The sequence below is a fragment of the Peromyscus eremicus genome, chromosome 8a (genome assembly GCF_949786415.1).
Source record: "Peromyscus eremicus chromosome 8a, PerEre_H2_v1, whole genome shotgun sequence".
Lineage (NCBI taxonomy): Eukaryota > Metazoa > Chordata > Mammalia > Rodentia > Cricetidae > Peromyscus > Peromyscus eremicus.
The window spans coordinates 38437882-38459163 of record NC_081423.1 but is presented as its reverse complement, the minus strand read 5'-3'; the positions used below and the strand labels follow the sequence as shown (position 1 = coordinate 38459163).

Genomic DNA, 21282 nt, shown 5'->3' with positions numbered 1-21282 from the left:
CATGCACCCAGGACCGATCCCTGCACACAGCGAGGATCCCATCGTGAATAAGGAGCACAAAGCCCTTGGCTTTGTGGAACCCAGTGTCCGGTGGGTGAGGAGAGTCATTGGACAAACAGGGTGACGAGAAAGACCCTGAAGTGACACAGGTGGTATTGGGTGGGTGTTTCAAACGGCGGTCACTTTGCGAGAGGCTTAAGTAGAGGAAGCCACAAAACCAAGGGTCTTGGGACAGCTCCCGGTTCAAGATGTTTGCAGAGGGAAAAGGCAGTTCCAGGACAGTAGCAGCTCAGAGAATGATGTGACGGCATCACCAGGTGGTTCCAGGACATTTTACGCCATCCTAAGGTGATTAGATCACAATCTAAGATTTATGGGAAACTGTTAGAAAAAAATTTAACTGGTAAATGATATGAAGATATGAATTGCTGTGTATTTTTACAAGAAGTCTCATGTAGTGCTCCTGGGTGTGGGAGGCTCGGAGGGTGAGACAGGGAGGCCTGGGTGCCTCTACGCCCTGTGAGCATGCTCACCTGTTGGGACCAGGTCCCAGGAAACAGCCCTGTAGGCACAGAGTCCTCCCTCCACAGACTGCCTGCCCACTGTGGCTCTGTAGGTCCTAGACTTTGCATGTGGGCACATGCGTCAAGCTACCACCCCACCGTGCATCTCTCTGCCTCTCATCCCCGAGGGAGACCCCGTGGCCACCTCATCCCTACAGAGCATCTTAACGGGTCGGGTTGGCGCCTATGCGGGCTGAGCCTGCTCTTGTTGGGACCTGCCCATTGCTGGTGCTGACCCAGGGGAACAGGAAGCGCCCTGCACAGCGGGGCAAGCAGAGCAGCCAGGGCGGGCTGCAAGCACCTGGCTCGCTGAGCTGAGGATCGGATGCTGGGGTAAGGGCGCTTTCCTTCTGGTATTTCAACTTCAGGGATCACGCCATCCTGTGAGAGCTGGGGCCTGAGTGATTTGGGGTCGCCTCCTGCTTGCAGGGCTGTGGGGGGGGGGGCGTTGTAGTCCTGTATGGCTTCTGCTTGGGGCTGCAGGGCAGAATAAGGTAAGAACGGGGATGGGCGGTGAGGAGGTTGAACACTGGTTTGGGGACCCCCAAGTGTGGGTGTCTGCCCTTGTCCGGTATCCTTTTGCTGAGGTGCTTGGACTCTAGGCACCCCAACAAGGTCTTAAGTGACAGACTACGGTGGTGAAGCTCAAAGGGTGGCCTAGATTCTGCCCCTCTTCTGCCCCAGGCTTCCAGAACCCGGAGCAGGTGGGCTTTTCTGTTCCCGCCTCCCATCTCAAAACATTTCCTGCAGGCTGTCAGGGAACTCTGTGCCCTGTTCACGGGGACTCTGAGAAGAGGTGGTGCCCTGCTCCTTTCTCCCTTGCCCTGGAAGTTTAACTATTCGGTGCCTTTGAAGAGCGAGATAACCAGAAAAACGAGTCTGTCTCGTCTTACCCAGGAATGCTCCACACATGGCCCACAGCCAGGGTGTTCCTGGGAATGGGGTTCCCAGGGGCAGAGCCGGCTTCAGCCCTCTCAGTGGGCTCCCAAGTCGGCTTCTACCCCTGGTTCTTTAGCGCAGGCTTAGCTCTAAGGGACACAGCAAGCCAGCGGAGAGGACAGAGGAGCCAGAAGGTTAGTTCAAGGAAAACCAGTTTCTTGAACTAGTTCGGACCTGGCCACCCACCGCGTGAGCTGGGGCAAGCAGCATTCCCAGAACGGGACTCTTTGCCATGTGAGCTGGGGGCAGGTAGCATCCTCAGAATGGGACTCTTTGCCATGTGAGCTGGGGGCAAGCAGCATCCCCAGAATTGGGACTCATGCATGTTCGGCAAGCATTCTATCTGCCTTAGCTGGATCTTCAACCCTAAATAATACACTAGCATATACATTAAATGTTTTGTTTTTAATTATGTGTGTATGGATGCATGTGTCTGTGTGTGGGTTTGTGCAAGTGAGTGAGGGTGCCTGCAGAGGCCAGAAGAAGGTGTCAGATTCCCTGGAGCTGGAGTTAGATGCAATCGTGAACTGCCTAATGTGCGTGCTGGGAGCCAAACTCTGGTCCTCCGGAGGAGCAGTTCATACTCTTAACCACTGAGCCATCTTCTCCAGCCCCATCTAGATACTATTTTTTATCCCTGTGTTTTGGAATAAGGAATCAAGGTTCACAGAGGTCAGAGACTTGCTGGAGGCCTAGCCACTTAGCAAATGGGGAGCTGGGGTTGAGATCCAGGCAGCCTGGTGCCAGGTCTGAGATACTGACGGCAATGCTTTCCTGTAGTCCTGTGTGCATAGATGCAGTACGGTTTGGCTCTGGCTCAGCACCAGTGGAGGGGTCTCACCAAGAGAAACTGCTAACCTTGGATCCCTGGCTAAGAGTTGGAACAATTTTACCTTCACAAGGTATCCACAGAGGTGTCTGGGGAAAAAAAAATAAAGGAGCCAATGAGTGATCAGAACTAGGATATGTCCACAGGAGTCCCAGAGAGGATATTTCCAGCTGTCTGTGTTCTGACACAGGGTAAGTCAGATGGCAGCTCTGTCCACAGCAATGGGTGGGGAGCGGGTGTAACTACGCTTTTCATCCCGCATCCTCCCTTGCACTATTGAGGAAGGGGATCTGGAGCAATGAGAGGAGGAATAAAAGAGGGTAAACATGATCACATACATTATATTTATGTATGCAAATGTCATAATCAAACCAGTTATTAAATACAATTAATATATGCTTTTAAAAAAGAAAGAACCACAGGAATAGGAGCTGGCTCCTCCCGGACTTGAGCCCTTTCCCTTTTTTTTTACTCAGGAGCTTTTCACCATGACTCTTGTCCTGCTGGGTCTAACCATTCTGTTGCTCCACCACGTGGCCTGTGAGAAGCCCCTAGAAGAAACAATTCCTCCCTTGGCTTGGCGCTTCACACATTCCCTGTACAATGCCACCATCTACGAAAACTCTGCTCCCAAGACCTATGTGGAGAGTCCAGTGAAGATGGGCATGTACCTGGTGGATCCCCAGTGGGTGGTGAAGTACCGGATCATCTCTGGAGATGCGGCGGGAGTGTTCAAGACTGAGGAGTACGTGGTGGGCAATTTCTGCTTTCTCAGAATAAGGACCAAGAGCAGCAACACAGCGCTTCTCAACAGGGAGGTGCAAGACAGCTACACGCTCATAGTGCAAGCCTCGGACAAGAGCCTGGCGTTTGAAGCAATGACCCACGTGGTGGTCCGCATCCTGGACCAGAATGACCTGAAGCCCCTCTTCTCCCCACCTTCCTACAGGGTCACCATCTCTGAGGACATGCCCCTCAAGAGCCCCATCTGCAAAGTGACGGCCACGGATGCCGATCTGGGCCAGAACTCTGAGTTCTATTACGCCTTTAATGCCAGGTCGGAGGTGTTTGCCATCCATCCCACCAGTGGGGTGGTCACCGTGGCCGGGAAGCTGAACGTCACGTGGTGGAAGAAATACGAGCTCCAGGTGCTGGCTGTGGACCGCATGAGGAAAATCTCAGAGGGCAATGGGTTTGGCAATTTGGCTGCATTGGTAATTCACGTGGAGCCTGTGCACAGGAAGCCCCCAGCTATCACCTCTGTGGTCATGACTCCACCAGATGGTGATGAAGGTGCCATCTATGCCACGGTCACGGTGGATACAAATGGCTCCGGAGCTGAAGTAGAGTCCCTGGAGGTGGTTGGTGGTGATCCTGGAAAGTACTTCAAAGCTCTCAAGTCCTATGCCCAAGACAACAAGTTCAACTTGGTGGCAGTCAGGGACATTAACTGGGCAGAACACCTTCATGGCTTCAACCTCAGCTTCCAGGCCCACAGTAGGAGCAGACCTCCTGCCCACTCCCCCATTAGGGCTTTCCATTTCCCACCCTCTAGGCTGACCAGCCTCAGATTCGAGAAGGCTGTTTACAGAGTGAAGCTCAGCGAATTCTCCCCTCCCGGAAGTCGTGTGGCATTGGTAAAGGTCACCACTGCCCTCCCCGCTTTGAGATATGCTCTGAAGCCATCCTCTGGGAACACAGTATTCAAGCTCAATGCTCGCACAGGCCTGATCACCACCATGAAGCTTGTGGACTTCCATGACCGAAGCCAGTACCAGCTCCATGTAAAAACCTCCCTGGGTCCGGCCACCACCACTGTGATCATTGACATTGTGGACTGTAACAACCACGCCCCAGTCTTCAACAGGTCTTCCTATGAAGGTACGTTGGATGAGAACATCCCTCCTGGTACCAGTGTTTTGACTGTGACAGCCGTAGACCAGGACCATGGGGACAATGGACATGTCACCTATTCCATTGTTGGTCCCAAAGCTGTCCCATTCTCTATTGACCCCTACCTGGGGGTCATCTCCACCACCAAACCCATGGACTATGAACTCATGAAAAGAATATATACCTTCCGGGTCCGGGCATCAGACTGGGGGTCCCCTTTTCGCCAGGAGAAGGAGGTGTCTGTTTCTCTGAGGCTCAAGAATCTGAATGATAACCAGCCTATGTTTGAAGAAGTCAACTGTACTGTGTCTCTTCGTCAAGATGCGCCAGTCGGGAAGTCGATAATGGCTGTGTCCGCCATAGACATGGATGAACTTCAGAACCTACGATATGAAATTGTGTCTGGCAACGAACAAGACTACTTCCATCTCAACCATTTCTCGGGAGTGATATCTCTCAAACGCTCTTTCATGAATCTCACTGCTGTTCGACCCACCGTCTATTCTCTGAAGATGACAGCCTCTGACGGCAAGAACTATGCCTCCCCCACAACTCTGAAAGTCACTGTGGTGAAGGACCCTCACTCTGAGGTCCCCGTACAGTGCGATAAAACAGGAGTGCTGACCCATATCACAAAGACCATCCTCCAGTCTGCTGGGCTTCAGGGCCAAGAGTCGGGTGAAGAGGAATTCACCTCCCTCAGCAACTATCAGATCAACCACCACGCTCCCCAGTTCGAGGACCACTTCCCCCAGTCCATTGACATTCTGGAGCAGGTTCCCATCAACACTCCCTTGGCCCGCCTGGCAGCCACTGACCCGGATGCTGGCTTTCATGGTCGTCTGGTCTATGTGATTGCAGATGGCAATGAGGAAGGTTGCTTTGACATTGAGCTGGAGACAGGGCTCCTCACGGTGGCAGCAGCCTTGGACTATGAGACCACCAGCTTCTACGTTCTCAATGTGACTGTGTATGACCTGGGCACCCCCCAGAAGTCCTCCTGGAAGCTGTTGACAGTGACTGTGAAGGACTGGAATGATAACCCACCCAGGTTTCCTCCGGGTGGGTACCAGCTCACCATTTCTGAGGACACAGAAGTTGGAGCCACGATTGCAGAGCTGAAGACAAAAGACGCCGACTCTGAGGACAACGGGAGGGTCCGCTACACCCTGCTAACCCCCACAGAGAAGTTCTCTCTCCATCCACTCACTGGGGAGCTGGTTGTCACAGGACACCTTGACCGGGAATCCGAGCCTCGGTACATACTCAAGGTTGAGGCCAGGGACCAGCCCACGAAGGGCCACCAGCTCTTCTCTGTCACCGACTTGATAGTCACATTAGAGGATATCAATGACAACCCTCCCCAGTGCATCACAGAGCACAGAAGCCTGAAGGTGCCAGAGGACCTGCCCCTTGGGACAATTTTGACATTCCTAGATGCCTCTGACCCTGACCTGGGCCCTGCAGGTGAAGTGAGATATATCCTGGTAGATGATATCCACGGAACCTTCCGGGTGGAGCCAATGACTGGAGCTCTGAGTCTGGAAAGAGAGTTGGACTTTGAGAGGCGGGCTGGTTACAACCTGAGCCTTTGGGCCAGTGACAGCGGGAGGCCTCTAGCCCGCAGGACCCTCTGCCATGTCGAAGTGTTAGTTCTGGATGTAAATGAGAATCTCCATGCTCCTCGCTTTTCATCCTTTGTATACCAGGGCCAGGTGCAGGAGAACAGCCCTGCAGGGACCCAGGTGATGATAGTCACAGCCCAGGATGATGACGGTGGTTTGGATGGAGAGCTCCAGTACTTCCTACGGGCTGGCACTGGCCTGGAAGCCTTCAGCATCAACCAAGACACAGGTACTGGGGTGAGGTACATGGGGTGCTGGGGCGTGGAAAACAGTGGGCTGAGGGGAGACACAGGAACAACAAGTATTTTAAATTTGTCTTTATGAGGATTTTCACTGCAGATTTCTTTATATAGGTTCACACGAATATGCACGTGTATGTGTAAAATACATATTATATACATATAATAAACATACATATCCCATTCATGAAAGTAATACATGATAGTTATATTTTTTCTTTTTTTAAAAATATTTGAGACTATAATTTAATTATATTTCTCCCTTCCATTTCCTTCCTCCAAACTTTCCCATATACCCTTCTTTGCTTTTCTTCAAACTCATGACTTTTTTTTACTAATTGTTATTGCATTCATATATGTATGTGTACATACATGTATATTTCTAAATATAACCTATTCACTCCATATAATACTACCTATATGTATGTGTGTATGTTTTCAGGGCTGACTATTTGGCACTGGACAACCAATTGGTCTGCTCTTCCCTAGGGAAGGCCACCTCTCCCATTCCCAGCCTTCCTTAGTTGCCTATAGTTCTGTGTGTAGAGACTTCATGGCCTTCTCTTCATGCAGTTTGGCATGTATGTTCATTGGTGTCCTTGTTCAGCTCACATTTGGGTGGTCACATTGGTGAGACTCTGGGTATAGCTTCTGATTACTTCTAGGAAACTCAGTCTCAGAGCAAATTCCATGACCTCTGACTCTTATCATCTTTCCACCCAATCTCCTACAAAGTTCCCTGAGCTTTAGGTACAGGAGTGTTTTGTAGATGTATCCAGTGGGATTGGGCTCCACAACTCTGCATTTTGATTGGGTGTGGTTTTCTGTTGCAGAGAGAAGCTTCCTTGTTGAGGGAAGAAGGCTATACATTTCTGGGGATGAAAGGACAAACGCATAGCTTGTTGTTGGGGATTATGTTGGATTAGTAAATTAGTGGTTGTCGATTCTCCTCCAGTGTCCATGGCTTCACGAGCAATGAGTAGTCAGCTTGGTTTCCAGTACCAAGCATGGTCTCCCTCTTGTTGAGCAGGTCTTAAGCCCAATTAGAGAGCTGCTGGCTACCACCAAGGTATGCTTGCCACTACTAGGGTTATTGTGCCATGATGTTTGCTGATGTGGTTCAGAGGCGTCGTAGCTGGTTAGGACTTGGTTGCCTCCCTCCTTTGGAAGCTTGCATGGTGTCTTCTGGTACCATGAAAACTAGTCCTCAGGGAGCGGGCTTTCAGGTCAGTTCCAGCTCAGGGGTCTCTGGGCCCTGTTTCGGAAGTCCATGGTGTCTTCAGTAATAGGGACTCACCTTTCACCTCCAGGAAGTAACCAAGGGCAACAGCAACAGAGTGTGTGTTTTGAGAGTCTCTTGGACAGCCCCGGCCAACAGCTTAAAAGAGGGTTTCTCGTGTCTGGTGTTGGGGTTTTGTTTAGATGATCTTTGGCTCTTAGAGGGAGCACCGTCAGCCCAGATGACAAAGGTTCATTAAAACTCTACATGAATATCTATACACAGAATTACATGTATTAGGTGCTTGGGTATTTTGTTGGTTTGTTTTTTGGTAAATAGTTAAGAGTGCGATTCCTTGTGGATTTTTCAGACATCCTTATTTGTTATTTTGCCCACTTCCCTCTTTCTTCTGAATTAATCTCCCTCCTCCCTTGCTAAAAGCCCCTCTTTTCCATTTCCCCAGATCACTTGCACCCTGCTATTCCCCTTTGCCTGTCTCCCACCTTCTTCTATATTTACACCTTCTCCATCCCCAAGAAGCCCCTCTTTCCCATTTCCTGGATCAGCTCATGTATACACTACTATTCCCCACTCTATTGCTCCCCAAGCCCTGTATCCTGGCAATGATCTGGTTTCGCTTTCCCAGTTTCTGTGGTTACTACAGGCTATGTAATCACATCTGAAGATTTGGAGCTAGGAGCCTCCAATAAGAGAGAATGTGTGACATTTGTCTTGCTGGGTCTCTGTTACATCACTCGATATGGTCTTTTCTAGTTCCATCCATCTACTTGCAAAGTTCATTATTTCGTTTTTCTTTAAAGCTGAATAGTTTTCCGTAGTGTATACGCACCACATTTTCATTATCCACTCCTCAGTTGTATGACATTTAGGTTGTTTCTATTTCCTAGCTATTGTGAATAGAGCAGCAGTAAACACGACTGAGCAGGCATCTGTGGGATGGGATGTGGTGTCCTTTGGGAATATGCCAGGAGTCATGTATCTGAGTCAGAGAGTAGATTTATTTTAGCCTTTTGAGAATTCTCCGTACTGATTTCCATAGTGGCTGCACCAGTTTGCAGTCCTACCAATGTGAATGAGCGTTCCCTTTCCCCACATGCCTCTAACGTTTGTCATCAGTTGTCCCACTGAGCTTTGCCATTCTGGCTGGTGTAAGGTGAAAACTCAAAGTTGTTTTGATTTCCATCCTTAATTGCTAGGGATGATGACTATTTTCTGAGACATTTCTTAGTCGTGGTCTTCTCCTCCTCCTTTTCCTCTTCTCTATTCAGATCCCGGGCCCATCTTTTGAATGGGTCATTTGGGGTTTTTACTTTGTTTTTTTGTTTTGTTTTGTTTTGTTTTGTTTTGAGTTGTTTACGTATTCTGGATATTAATCCTCTGTCGGATGTATAGCTGCAAAGATTCTCTCCCATCCCGTGGGCCTCCTCTTCACCCAGTTGATTGTTTCTTTTGCTGTGCAAAAGCTTCGGAGTTTCTTGAAGTCCACTCGTCAGTTGTTGGCCTAAATTCTTGGGAAATGGAGTCCTATTCGGGAAGTCCTTCCTACACCTGTATCCTGTAGATTCTGCTTCTGTTTTCTTCTAGCAGTTTCAGTGTTTTGGGTTTCAAATTTCGGTCTTTGGAGTTAGTTTTTATGCAAGGTAATAGATACGGGGGTAATTTCATTCTTCTGCGTATGGACCCCCCCTAGTTTTCCCAGTACCTTTTGCTGAAGATGGTTTCTTTTCTCTAGCCTATATTTTTGGCATTTTTGTCAAATATGTAGCTGACATTATATGTATTTGTGTTTGAGTCTTTGATGTTGTTTCTTTGGTCTACATGTCTGTTTTTGTGCCAATACCATATTGTTTTACTACTATGGTTTTGTAATATATCTAAAGGTCTGGAACAGTAGTTTGTTTCCAGAGTGAAAGGCAGGGTAGTGTGATGGGAAGAGTATCCCATTTAGTAGACTCTAGACCCAGCTCTCTCAATCTTTCTTTCTCCTCCTCCTTCTCCTCCTCCCCTCAACCTTCTCCTCCTTCTCTCTCCAGGAATTTTCTGTGTAGCCCTGGCTGGCCTGGAACTCTCTATGTAGACTAGGCTGGCCTCAGTCTCACAAAGATTTATCTACTTCTGCCTCCCAAGTATTGAGATATTAAAGGTGTACATCATGCTCAGCCCCAGCTCTTCCTCTTACTTACTATATAATCTTGACCAAATTTATGCTCCCTATCTGAGCCTCAGTTTCCTCACTTGTTACCTCCGGCCTGCTCTGCTCTGATTGTGAGTCCAGACTCTGCCCCCTTGTGTAGACCCTGAGAGTAGTGTGTAGGTGAGAGTGATCTGTGAGAACTTAAGGTACAGGCTTCTTGTGCCCACTGTTAGATCCCCGTGTTCTAGAACAGAGCTGGCCCTTACAGGCAGTTTGTAGAGTGAATAAACTAAGCATTTAAACCATGAAGTGGTGAAGCAGAGAGCAGAAATGTATTCCTCAAACCTCCAACCTTTAATGTGAGGATCCACCAGGATTGAAGGACTGTTGGGATCAGGTTAAAGACCAACTGTAGGACATCCCACTTACAGACTGTGAGGTGACTAGCTGGAACTTGGGTTGAAGGTGTTGGGGACAGCTGGTAAACTTCCACTGTCTTCTGGAAGCCTTGTATATGTCTACATGCCAGAAGCAAGGGCCTGCCTGTTCTAGCAGAGAAAGGCTGAGAGGTTCTACCATATGGACATCAATTGCCCTTGTGTTTAACTCAGCACCTCCCACTTCATACTGACAGCCCTATTCTCTTTCCTTGGGTTGTCTGTCAACATCCTTTTTACAGTACCGATCAGTGGATGTTGGGTAGGGTGTTTTTCTTTTTATTCAGTGTGTGTGTGTGTGTGTGTGTGTGTGTGTGTGTGTGTGTGTCTATGTGTGTCTCTGTGTATCTGTGTGTCTGTGTCTGTGTGTGTGTCTGTGTGTATGTATATCTGAATACATGTTCATGTATATGTGCATTGCATATACATGTGTGAATGTGCCCATAGACATGTGAGCAGGCACATAGAGGCCAGAGGTTGATGTGAGGTCTCACCCCACTTAATTGTTTGAGACAGTTGGATACAGAACCTGAAGGCTCACTGATCCAGCTAGATTGGCAGACAACAAGCCCCACAGACTCCTCTGTCTCTCCCATCCCTCCTCCCCAGCACTGGGGTGATGATTACACACCACTATACCCAGCTTTTATGTGGGTGCTGGGGATCTGAACTCAGGTCCTCCTCATACTTGTACAGCAGACACTCGCTGAGCCCTCTCCCCAGCCCCAGGTAGGGTGGTTTCTAAAGCCTCTCTGAGATCTGAGTATATTGGGTTTGGTCACTTGCTGTCCCCAGGAATGCTCGAGACACTGGCACCTCTGGACCGAGAATTCATGCCCTACTACTGGTTGACGGTACAGGCTGTGGACAGAGGCTCCGTTCCCCTCTCTGCTATCACTGAAGTCTACATTGAGGTTATGGACATCAATGACAACATACCCTGCATGTCTCGACCGGTGTTCTACCCCTCTGTCCAGGAAGATGCCCCCTTGGGTACCTCCGTGCTTCAGCTGGAGGCCTGGGACCCAGACTCCAGCTCTCAAGGGAAGCTGACCTTTAACCTCACCAGCGGGAATCACATGGGGTACTTCGTCATTCATCCATTCACAGGTGAGGCCTGGTAAGCTGGAGGGACAGGGATATATAAATCTACAAAGTGGTTCTTGGAGTATTCCTGGGGCATCATCTGCATCACCTGCAGACAGGTCGGAAATTCCAATTCTCAGGCCCCTCCCTAGACCTGCTATATCCATATTCTGAGAGCAGACTCTGGAAAAACGTATGCTTTAACAGAGCAAGCATAGCTTTCTTACAAGTGTTAAAGCTGATACACTTTTCAACTGTTCCTATCTCCACAAGAAAATGAGAACTTGTTGAAATCTTTCTTGCCTTGGGGTCCAGCAGGTGACCCAGAGGTCAAGCTGAGATTAGTTCAGGCCTTCGAATGCTCTCAGACTGACTCTTCTTCCCCCAAGTCACAGTCACGGCCAGAGGCATCATTAACTGTTCTACTTTCTTTCTGTTGCTGTGGTAAAAACATTCGGATCAGAAGCAACTTGGGAGAGGAAAGGGCTTATTCAAGAAATGTATTTTATTGGCTTATACTTCCAGGTCATAGTCTATCACTGAGGGAAGCCAGGGTAGGAACTCAAGGCAGGAACCATGGAGGAATGCTGCCTGCTGGCTGCCTCTCTGACTTGCTCACAGGCTTCTGCTTAGCTAGCTTTCTTATGCAGACCAGGGCCATCTGCCTAGGGAATGGTGCCACCCACAGTGAGCTAGACCTTCCTGCACCAATTAACTGTCAAGCCAATCCTCCACAAGCATGCGCACAGGCCAATCTGATTTAGGCAACTCCTCCATTGAGGCTTTTCTTTCCAGTGACTCTCAGGCTGTGTCAAGTCAAAGGCTAAAGCTGACTAGGACAGCCCTTATTGCAGACTGGTCTCAGACGTGCCCATGAAGCAGTAACAATTGTGATGCCACAGGTCAAAGATGATAAACGGTTCAGAGGAACCCAGGGGTCACCCATGGCAACAGTGAGCCACGGAGAGCCCTCTAAAGATATTTGGTTTGACTCACACAAACTTTAAGCACACATTTGCCAAGTTGTAGTCCACATTGGCAAATTCCACAGAACATTCCAGATCTCTAGATGCTCTTCAAAAAGAGCATGCTCTGACCACATTCTCCCCACATTCCCAGAGGGCCACGGTATGCCAGAGGCTGACAGCAGATCACGCATACATTCTTTGGTCCCCACAGCCCCTCCCCTACCCCTGTTGTCTTAGTCCCAGCCTGCTTCCTCCAGCTATGTGGACTACCACTCCTGTTCCACAGGATTTGAGAGATGCTGCAGGCCTACTGTAGGGAAGACTGACACTTCCATGTGACTCCATCTTTCTGACCCCACAATGTGCTCTTGCCCCAGGAAGACAGACTGTAGAAGGGAAGGGGGCGTTGCTTACAGGTTTTCCCAGGATCCCTGAGGCAAACAGCAGGCAAGGAATGCCAAGAGTCTTTGACACTGAAGACTGGAGAGAACACTTTGGGTTAACTTTTGACCTCAGGCTATAGCTACATCCTATTCTCTCTGAGCCGAGGGAGCTTTTCTTTTAGGAAACAGGTCTAAGCAAGTTCGCCTCTCAGGCTCACCCCATGTCCCCAGTGTCCTGCCCCTACACCGCTACTCCTCACTCCTCTTTTCAGAAGAGCAAGGAGATCCCTCACCTAAGGCATTAGCTCCACAGCTTCTCCCAATCCCTCTTCTATTTACTGTCAACAGTCCTCTGGCGGCAGGCCTGGCAAGATGCCCTTGCGGGCAGAGGCACTCCCAGCTTTCCTGCAGCCAGGCAGAAGAAATCGTGACTAGCGTGACTAGCGTGAAGTCTCACTTTTAACATAATTGTATCCACCGTCAGCCTCCAGCCCACCTTCTTCACATGAGCCATCATGTCATCCATGTTTCCACCACAGAAGCCTGGAAGGTTTCTCTATGTCCTTGAGATGAAGTCAGGGTCTCCTGTGTCCCACAAGCTGGTGCCTAAACTGCCACCACTGACCTCTCTGGCTTCACCTTACCCCTCTCACGGTACCTTTTTTGGCTCTCATGGCTATCAACATAAAAACCATAGCTCTCGTCCTAAAAGGAATAAGAGATGGTTTCCTCTGGAGCCATTCTGAGCGACCATGGCTGGAGAACACAGATTTAGGTTACACCAATCAAATTTCACATTCCAATGTGGATGCAGTTTCACAGGTGTTTTTTTTTTTTAATAGTTTTACAGAACAAAGAAAGCCATAAATCTAGGCAACTATAAAATATATTGGGTACACCAGTGAGGCAGATATATTGAGATGGGAAAACTTTTTTATAGATCCAAGATGCTGTCTGACGACATTCTTACCTCTTGGATTGGTGGGAGCTAGTGTTCTGCTAAGTTAATAGCTTCTAAGAGGTTTTTCTTTATTATCACAAGGTGTTATAGTTCAGATACAGAATGAGGCAAAGAAGGCTGAAACCTGTATAAACCGAGATAAAGTCATTTGTCTCTGAACCTACAAAATTCCAGTCTCTCCACAGGACTGAAATTCCAATGGGTCCATCAGTCTCTGCAGACACAGACTCCTTCCAGGAGATTTTGTTGTTGTTGTTCACACCCAGACACAGCTTCTTCAGGAATTTTTGTTCATAGCTGCTTCGGACTATAGAGGCTCCTAACATGGAGTTTGGCACATGCTACTGTCCCAATCAGGAGTCACTACCCCATCTCTCATTCACTGTATAGCTCTGGTTGGCCTGGAGCTTGCTATGTAGACCAGGCTGGCCTTGAATTTGCAGAGACCTGCCTGCTCTGCTCCCCAAGTGCTTGGATTAAAAGCTTGGCTACATATCCGTCTTCTCCTTTCTTTTTTTTATCTGTGTGGCCTCTAGTCTCCCACAGAGCCCAGCCAGCTGTATTTCCTAATATCATAACATACGTGCTCACACTGCTAAAGTACCACACGGCCCACTGTACTCATTCAAGTGATTGTTCCCCTAACTCTCCATGTCCACTGGACTTCCGCAGGTCCCTAGGAAAGGCAAGCTGACTGCTTTTCCCTGCCTTAGTGTCTTCAGTACCTGGCAGTACCATAGAGTACAGTAGCAGCTCAATAAGTAATTGTTAAATGGTTGGATGAGTTCTCGTTTGTGATCCATGCACTTACCCAGCAAATGCTTAAAGAGGTTGCCCCCACGAGGCCTTAAAGCAATGTGCTTGTAGAGAGATGGAAAGAGAAATACGATCTTGTTTTAGACCTTGGGAAGTCAGCCCATTGGGAACGTGAATATCTAGGGATAAATACTGTAGGAAGAGCACAAAAGAGTGAAGTATATACAGGTAGATAGGTCCTGGGGCTGCTCAGGGGAGGGAAAGAGCTGTTGGGTACTGCCAAGCTTTAGAGGCCTAATGAAGGTGTGTGTGTGGGGGGGGGTGATAAGTAGCAGTCTAGGAGGGCACAGGACAGGGAGGTTGGCCTGAGAACCTCCAGGTGGGAGGAACATGAGGATCTCATTGTGGACAGAGGTCATGGTCTGGAGACAGCCCATTTCCACCGTGTATACCTGGTGAGGTCTTGGGAAAGTTTCTGGCCTGCCGTCTCAGACCAGTGCACGTTGCTATAACTGAGTGCCACAGGCTGGGTAATTGATAAGGAACATAGGTTTATTTAGCTTGTGGTTCTGGAGGCTGAGAAGTCCAAGAGCATGGTGCTGGCATCTTCAGGGGGCATCTTGCTGCTTGACATCCTAGTGGAGGCCATCATCTGGCAAACGGAGTGGGTTAGGTCAGGTCTCTCCTCTTTCTAGAAAGCTACTAATACCCTTAGGGGGACCCCAGTCTCATGACTTCATCTAACCCTAATTACCTCCTGAAAGCCCATCTACAAATCCCACTCAGCTATGGATAGGGACTGGGTATGATGTCACATGCCTATAATCCCAGCATTCAGGGGACTAAGACAGGAAGATCAAGAATGCAAGGGCAGCCTCGGCTACAGACAGCCTGGGTTATACAGAAAGGTCCTGCCTCAAAAAAGTCAAAACAAATAGACAATGATTTGGGGATAGTGGTTCGAACACAAGCACTTTTAAAGGTAACATCTGTACCAAGCATTGGCCTGTGCCTAAGTCTCCACCAGTAAAGTACAACCATCCAAGCTTGATGGTTATGGGTCCCTGATGAATTAGTATGTAGCCCTGTAGAAAGAACTTAGAAGAAAGTCTGGCATGTAAGGGGTCAGCAACGTTGGCTCTGTGATGCTAAAGAAGGGAGGAGTAGGGACATTTGAATGAACACCTCTCTGGGGAGAGACCTAGGCTCTGGTGGATCAGAGAGTAAAGGAGCAAGAATCCTCAGAGGAGACTCAACATCTGTGGATAAACTATCTGGGGGCAGATGGAGAAGGAAAAGGGTGGCCTGAGGTGGAGTGATGGGGAAACTTTGGAGGAGGAAAGGAATAATAGTTAATTCAACAGAGTCACCTTAAGCTGGGAGAGGTAGGGGCTTCCACCACACAAGCTCCGTGGGTGCTTCCCATCCCTATGCAGGGCCTCAGCCGTATCTCACCTTCATGGGTATTCCCCGGGAATCCAGTCACAGATGTCAAAGAGAGACTCAAGGGTAGACAAGAGGGCAGCAACTCTAGATGTTACAGGGCAGCGCTTTCAGGAACACAGGCCCTTAAAGGGTCAAGGAGGAGGTGGGAGAGAAAGTCCAAAGACTGAGACCAAACAAGGCTGAGCAGAGTGGTTGTATCCCTGTAATCCCAACACTCAAGAGGCTGAAGCCCGCGTCTGGATGGGCAAGCTGATGATACTGTGTGGGTTGCTGAGTTTTGGGCCTATCACTCCTGCCTCAAGGTGAAAGTGGACTAAGGCGGGAACTTTAGTTAGCAAATTCTCTATTCATGTCTCCCACCTCCTCACCGTCCCTTCCATTTCTCCAGAGCTCCAAAAGTTTCCAAAAACCCAGGGCTCTCATCTGAGAGTTGTGTGTGATATTGAGCCTTCCCCTTTGTTCATATCTCTGTCCATCCACCCATTTCCAGGTCTCCTGTCCACTGCCAGACAGCTGGACCGAGAGAGCAAAGATGAATACGTCCTGGAGGTAAGTGGTGGAGAGGCTGGGCAGTGCCTTCGGAAGCCCTGGAAGGATGCTGGGCTGTAGGCAGCCAACTGTGTGGCTCCAGCGCTGTGGCTGGGATTGGGGTGTAGGGCTGAGGTGGGACAAGATGACCTGTCTCAGTTGAGTCTTGTGACTGATGGTAAAGATCCTTAGGTCTTCACTAGCTCTTTAGTACTGAGGAGGAAAGGATTCTGAAACCATATCCCGGCAGGGCAGGAAGTCTGGGTTAACTGGTAATGCCTGGAGGAACTGCTGGGAGTGAGAGTATGTGCTTGTCAGGTCTAATTTTCTAGCGCATCCCTCCTGGCTTGGGGAGAGCAAACCACTTAAGGGTCTTTTGCTAGGTTCGATGCAGGGCCAGGATAAATATTTTTTTTTTCTGATCTGTGTTCTTTCTAGGGTGTCTTTAAGAGTGCCTGAGCACCCCAGGTGTTCACCCTACTACAAGGTACCCACAGTGTTCTAGAGGGGAGTAAATTAGCAGAGGTTATAAATCTAGTTTACTTCCCCTCATGAGCAGTCCATGACCCACCCACAGGCATCTCTTCTGGGCTTAAGGGCACCCGGAGGGCAGGATGCATATTCCTTAGCAGGTTGGAGATTATATTTGTTTTTCTATGCTACAGGCCCTGAAATTCTCTTTCCCTGTGATCCCAGCTGTTAGGGGGAGAATCTCAAGTTCAAAGCCATTCTGGGCGACAGGAATTCAGAGCAGTCTGTGCAACTTAGTGAGAGACCTTGTCTCACAATAAAAAAAAAATAGAGAAAAAATGAGGGTGCAGCCCACTAGGAGAGCATGCACACAGCGTGCATGAGGCCCTGGGTTGACATCCTTGAACAACAACATCATCAAAAATAAAAGAAAGGAAGAAAGAAAGAAAGGAAGGAAGCAAGGAAGGAAGGAAGGAAGAAAGAAAGAAAGGAAGGAAGGAAGAAGAAAGAAAGAAAGAAAGAAAGAAAGAAAGAAAGAAAGAAAGAAAGAAAGAAAGAAAAAGAAAGAAAGACAAAGGGAAAACATTTGTCACTAAGTGGCCTTGAGTTCCCAGTTCAGTTATCTTTAAAGTCTAGAATAGCAGTTCTCAACCTGTGGGTCACAACCCCCTTGGGGTCAAATGACCCTTTGTCACCTAAGACCATTGGAAAACACAGATATGTACATTGAGATTCATAACAGTAGGAAAATTACAGTTAGGAAGTAGTAGCAAAAATATTTCATGGTTGGGGTCGCCATAACATGAGGAGCTGTATTAAAGGGTCACAGCATTAGGGAGGTTGAGAACCATTGCTCTAGAAGTACTTCTAAACTGCTTCTTTCACATGCAGAGTGGGGATCCATCCCAGGAACTCATACATGCTAGACAAGTGCTCTACCACTGAGCCATTTCCCAGCCTCTGAACTACTCTGAGTGGAAATGCCTTGTCTCATACCATTTCCTTAGGACTATGGATGTGTCAGAAGGTTAGGTCCCTACACCAGTAGAGCATGGTTCTGAAGTTAGATTTTATATCATGTATTGGGTGGTGTGTCTGACCCAGGTTTCACCCATTCCAGCAAAATGCCTTCTAACCCACACAAAGAACAAAGCTTCTGTCAGTCACAAGCCAAATAAAATGATGATGATGATGATGATGATGATGATGATGATGATGATGATGATGATAGCGACAATGATAATGATAGAAGAGGCCCAGGGGTCTTCTACATGAAGGCCAGGCTTTCACAGGAGTTTCTAACAATGACTTCTTCTGGTTCTCTGGTTCCTTTCTGTTTTTGCTGTTCCAAGGTCAGATTATTGCTGTAACAGCAATCAGCTCTAACAGTGGCCACTGGAGGGCTGGTGGAAGCCATGGTAAGACTGTGGTAATACTAGGCACCTCTTCCCAGTGGCATCACGGGAGTTCACACACCATTCTGTCTACAGGTGACTGTGCTGGATAACGGGGAGCCTCCCCTAAAGTCCACCTCCAGAGTGGTGGTGTGCATCTTGGATGTCAATGACAACCCACCCATGTTCTCCCACAAACTCTTCAATGTCCGCCTTCCTGAGAGACTGAGCCCCTTGTCCTCGGGGCCTGTGTACAGGCTGGTGGCTTCAGATCCAGATGAAGGTCTCAACGGCAGCATCACCTACAGCATTGAGGAGAGCGATGAGGACGGATTCAGAATTGACCCTGTCATGGGGATTGTGTCTTCCAGCAGCACTTTCGCAGCAGGGGAGTACAATATCCTAACGGTGAGTGGCCGAGGTTTGCAGAGTCAGAGGGTGGCTGGTGACTCCCTTCCTTCCTCTTTCCTTCCTTCCTTCCTTCCTTCCTTCCTTCCTTCCTTCCTTCCTTCCTTCCTTCCTTCTTTCCTCCCTCCCTCCCTCCCTTTCTTCCTTCCTTCCTTCCTTCCTTCCTTCCTTCCTTCCTCTCTCTCTCCCTCTTTCTTCTTCCTCTTCTTTCTCTTCTTTTTCTTTTTCTTCTTCTTCTTCTTCTTCTTCTTCTTCTTCTTCTTCTTCTTCTTCTTCTTCTCTATTTTTACCTGCTTTAGCTTATAAAGAGGCAGAGGAGGAGCCAGGCTCACTCCTGAGAGACACTCACAGGCTGCTCTGCTGAACCAGCATTAATACATTCCTGAGAGTTACACCCCCAAAGACCATCACTAAACTTCACTTTGTGCATGCACGTGTGTGTGTGTGTGTGTGTGTGTGTGTGTGTGTGTGTGTGTGTGTTGTCTGTCTGTCTGTCTGTCTCTGTGTGTGTGTGTGTGTGTGTGTGTGTGTGTACTTGTGGAGTTAGCACTCATTTATGTGGCTATACATCCATTATCTCTCTTCAGGTTCTGTCTTGTTTCTTTTTTTTTCTTTTTCTCCTTATTTATTTATTTACTTATTTTTTGAGAGAGCATCGCTCACCGACCTGGAACTCACCAAGTAGGCTAGGGTGGCTGGTCATCGAGCCTGTGATTCGCCTGTGTTTGCCACCCCGGCACCGGGATTACAAACAGGCATCACCATACCCAGATTTTTTAAAATGGGTTCTAGGGATAGAATTTGATTCACGTGCTTGCAAGGCAGGCACTTTACTGACTGAGCCATCTCCCCAGCCCCTAGACTCTACCTCTTAATACAATTGTATTTATTAATTTAGTTGATGTATATGGGTATTTTGCCTACATGTATGTGTGTGCATCATGTGCATGCCTGGTGTCTGCAGAGACCATAGAGGGCATTGGATTCCCTGGACCTGGAGTTACAGTTCATTGTGAGCCTCCATGTGGGTGCTGGGAGTTGAACCCCAGTCCTCTGGAAGAGTAGCCAGTGCTCTTAACTTCTGACCCATCCTTCCAACCCCTTAGACTCCACCTCTTGAGAAAGACTCCCAAACCTCATCACTGCTTCATTAGGGACAGAGCTTGCAGTGCATAAAGCTTTGAGGGACATCTCTAGACCCGAGCAGGGGTGAAGCAGGCAAGGAAGAACCTGGAGGGTAGCTGTAGACTACAGCAGGATGAAGAGGACGAGGAAGAGCCTGGAGGGTAGCTGTAGGATTTTTGTGAGGGTGCAGGAGATGGGCGGCATTAGTAACATGAGGGGAGTGTCTCCTTCCTTGTCTTCCCTTAGGGATTCAGGGAGTCCCCATGCTCACCCTGGGGACAGAATTGAAGACTGTGGATTTTTCTCTTTGAGGGCAATAAAGTCCCGTGACATCCTTTGTTCTGACAGGTAACAGTCTAGCAAAATTAACTGTGGTCTCAGAATCAAGACATACCTGTTGGTTGTTTTTGTTTTGTCCTTTTAAGATTATTTTGTTTTTAATTACAAAAATTGTTTTTAGACGGATCTTACTATGTAGCCTTGACTTGCCTAAAATTCACTAAGTAGACTGGGCTGGCCTGGAATTCACAGAGCTCCACCAGTCTCTGCCTCCTGGGTGCTGGGAATTAAAGGCAGGATCCACTTTCTCTGGTCTAAATTAATTATTCTTTTACAAAGGTATGTGTCCATGTGTGGGGCTGTGTGCACCTGAATGCAGGTACCTGTGGAGGCTAGAGGCAACTGATGTCTCTAGAGCTGGCGTTACAGGTGCCTGTGAACTACCTGACTGACATAGGCGTTGAGGACTGACCTCAGATCCTCTGCAAGAGCAGCAGGTGCTCCTAACTGCCGATCCATCTCTCGATCCCCCAGTTCCTGGGTTTTCACCCAACCACAGCCATATGGCATCTGCTAGGCAAGCGTTCTAACACTGAGCCGCACCCCCAACTCCTAAAACCCTTTTAAAATCCTGAACCATTTCGAGTGAAAATGGCCTCTCTGATAGCACACACCCTCGGGGCTGTGGATTCCAGGACCAGTTGGCCCTCCACAGAGTAAGTTCTCATTCTGAACCTGTCTTGGTGCATTTTCCTCACCCTGGATTTTATTCACGTCTAACCTAGAAGGTTCCAGCCATTCCTGCGCAAGCACCCTCTAACTTGAGAAGCTTGAGGAGAGCTGAGGTGAACGCTTCTGAGAATCATGAGTGAAAATAAATCAATTGTCTCTGAGAACTAGACCATGGGCCTTCCTGGGTGGAGCACAGCAGCTTCTCCCTGGAGACTCTGACCTTGACTTCTTCTCCTTCTTCAGACAAGTCATTTCAGTCTTTTGAATCTCTGTAAATTGAGGCTAAGATGCCAGTGTGTCAAAAGGCAGCTCATGAGTTCTCACACCACACCACGAAACTGAACCTAACCTTGTTGCTGGCGGGTCACACGACTCAGGGTGTGAATGTATTACACGGAGTCCCCATTTCTGCCTACAAAGGGAGACAAATTATTGTAGTATGTCTCCCAGGGCTACAGCGAGGGTTAAATGCTTCACCCAGAGTTCTTAGAGCGAGGACTGATCATCGCAGAGCTTAGTGAGTCTGGCTCATTATGTTTGTGTGTTGGCAGCAATATGAGGTCTTGAGTATAAAATTCAACTTAGGAATTAGTATGCAGTAAGATACAATGGATGTCTTGGTTAGTCCTTCTCACCACCGTGATCAAATCCCTGACAGGAGCAGCTTACAGGAGGAAAGATTTATTTGGGTTCACAGGTTAGAAGATCTTGTCCGTGATTTCTTCACCATGCCCATTTGAGCAAACATCATGGCGGTAGGATTATGTGGCAAAGGAGAAGGATTCACTTCCATGGCTGACCAGGGAGCTGAGAAAAGGAGATTCAGGTGGGGACCAAGGCAAGATA

The 21282-nt window shown here is 48.4% G+C and overlaps 1 protein-coding gene across 1 annotated transcript in view; it reads left to right on the top strand.

Moving 5' to 3' along the window:
- The first annotated feature begins 2819 nt into the window (after positions 1–2819).
- The window catches only part of Fat2 (FAT atypical cadherin 2), a 62738-nt gene continuing 44275 nt past the window's right edge, over positions 2820–21282 (top strand). The window contains exons 1-4 of the mRNA XM_059270591.1: positions 2820–6078; positions 10695–11009; positions 15990–16048; positions 17989–18300. Of these exons, the coding sequence (XP_059126574.1) occupies positions 2820–6078; positions 10695–11009; positions 15990–16048; positions 17989–18300 (3945 nt within the window). The remainder of the gene's footprint in view (positions 6079–10694; positions 11010–15989; positions 16049–17988; positions 18301–21282) is intronic.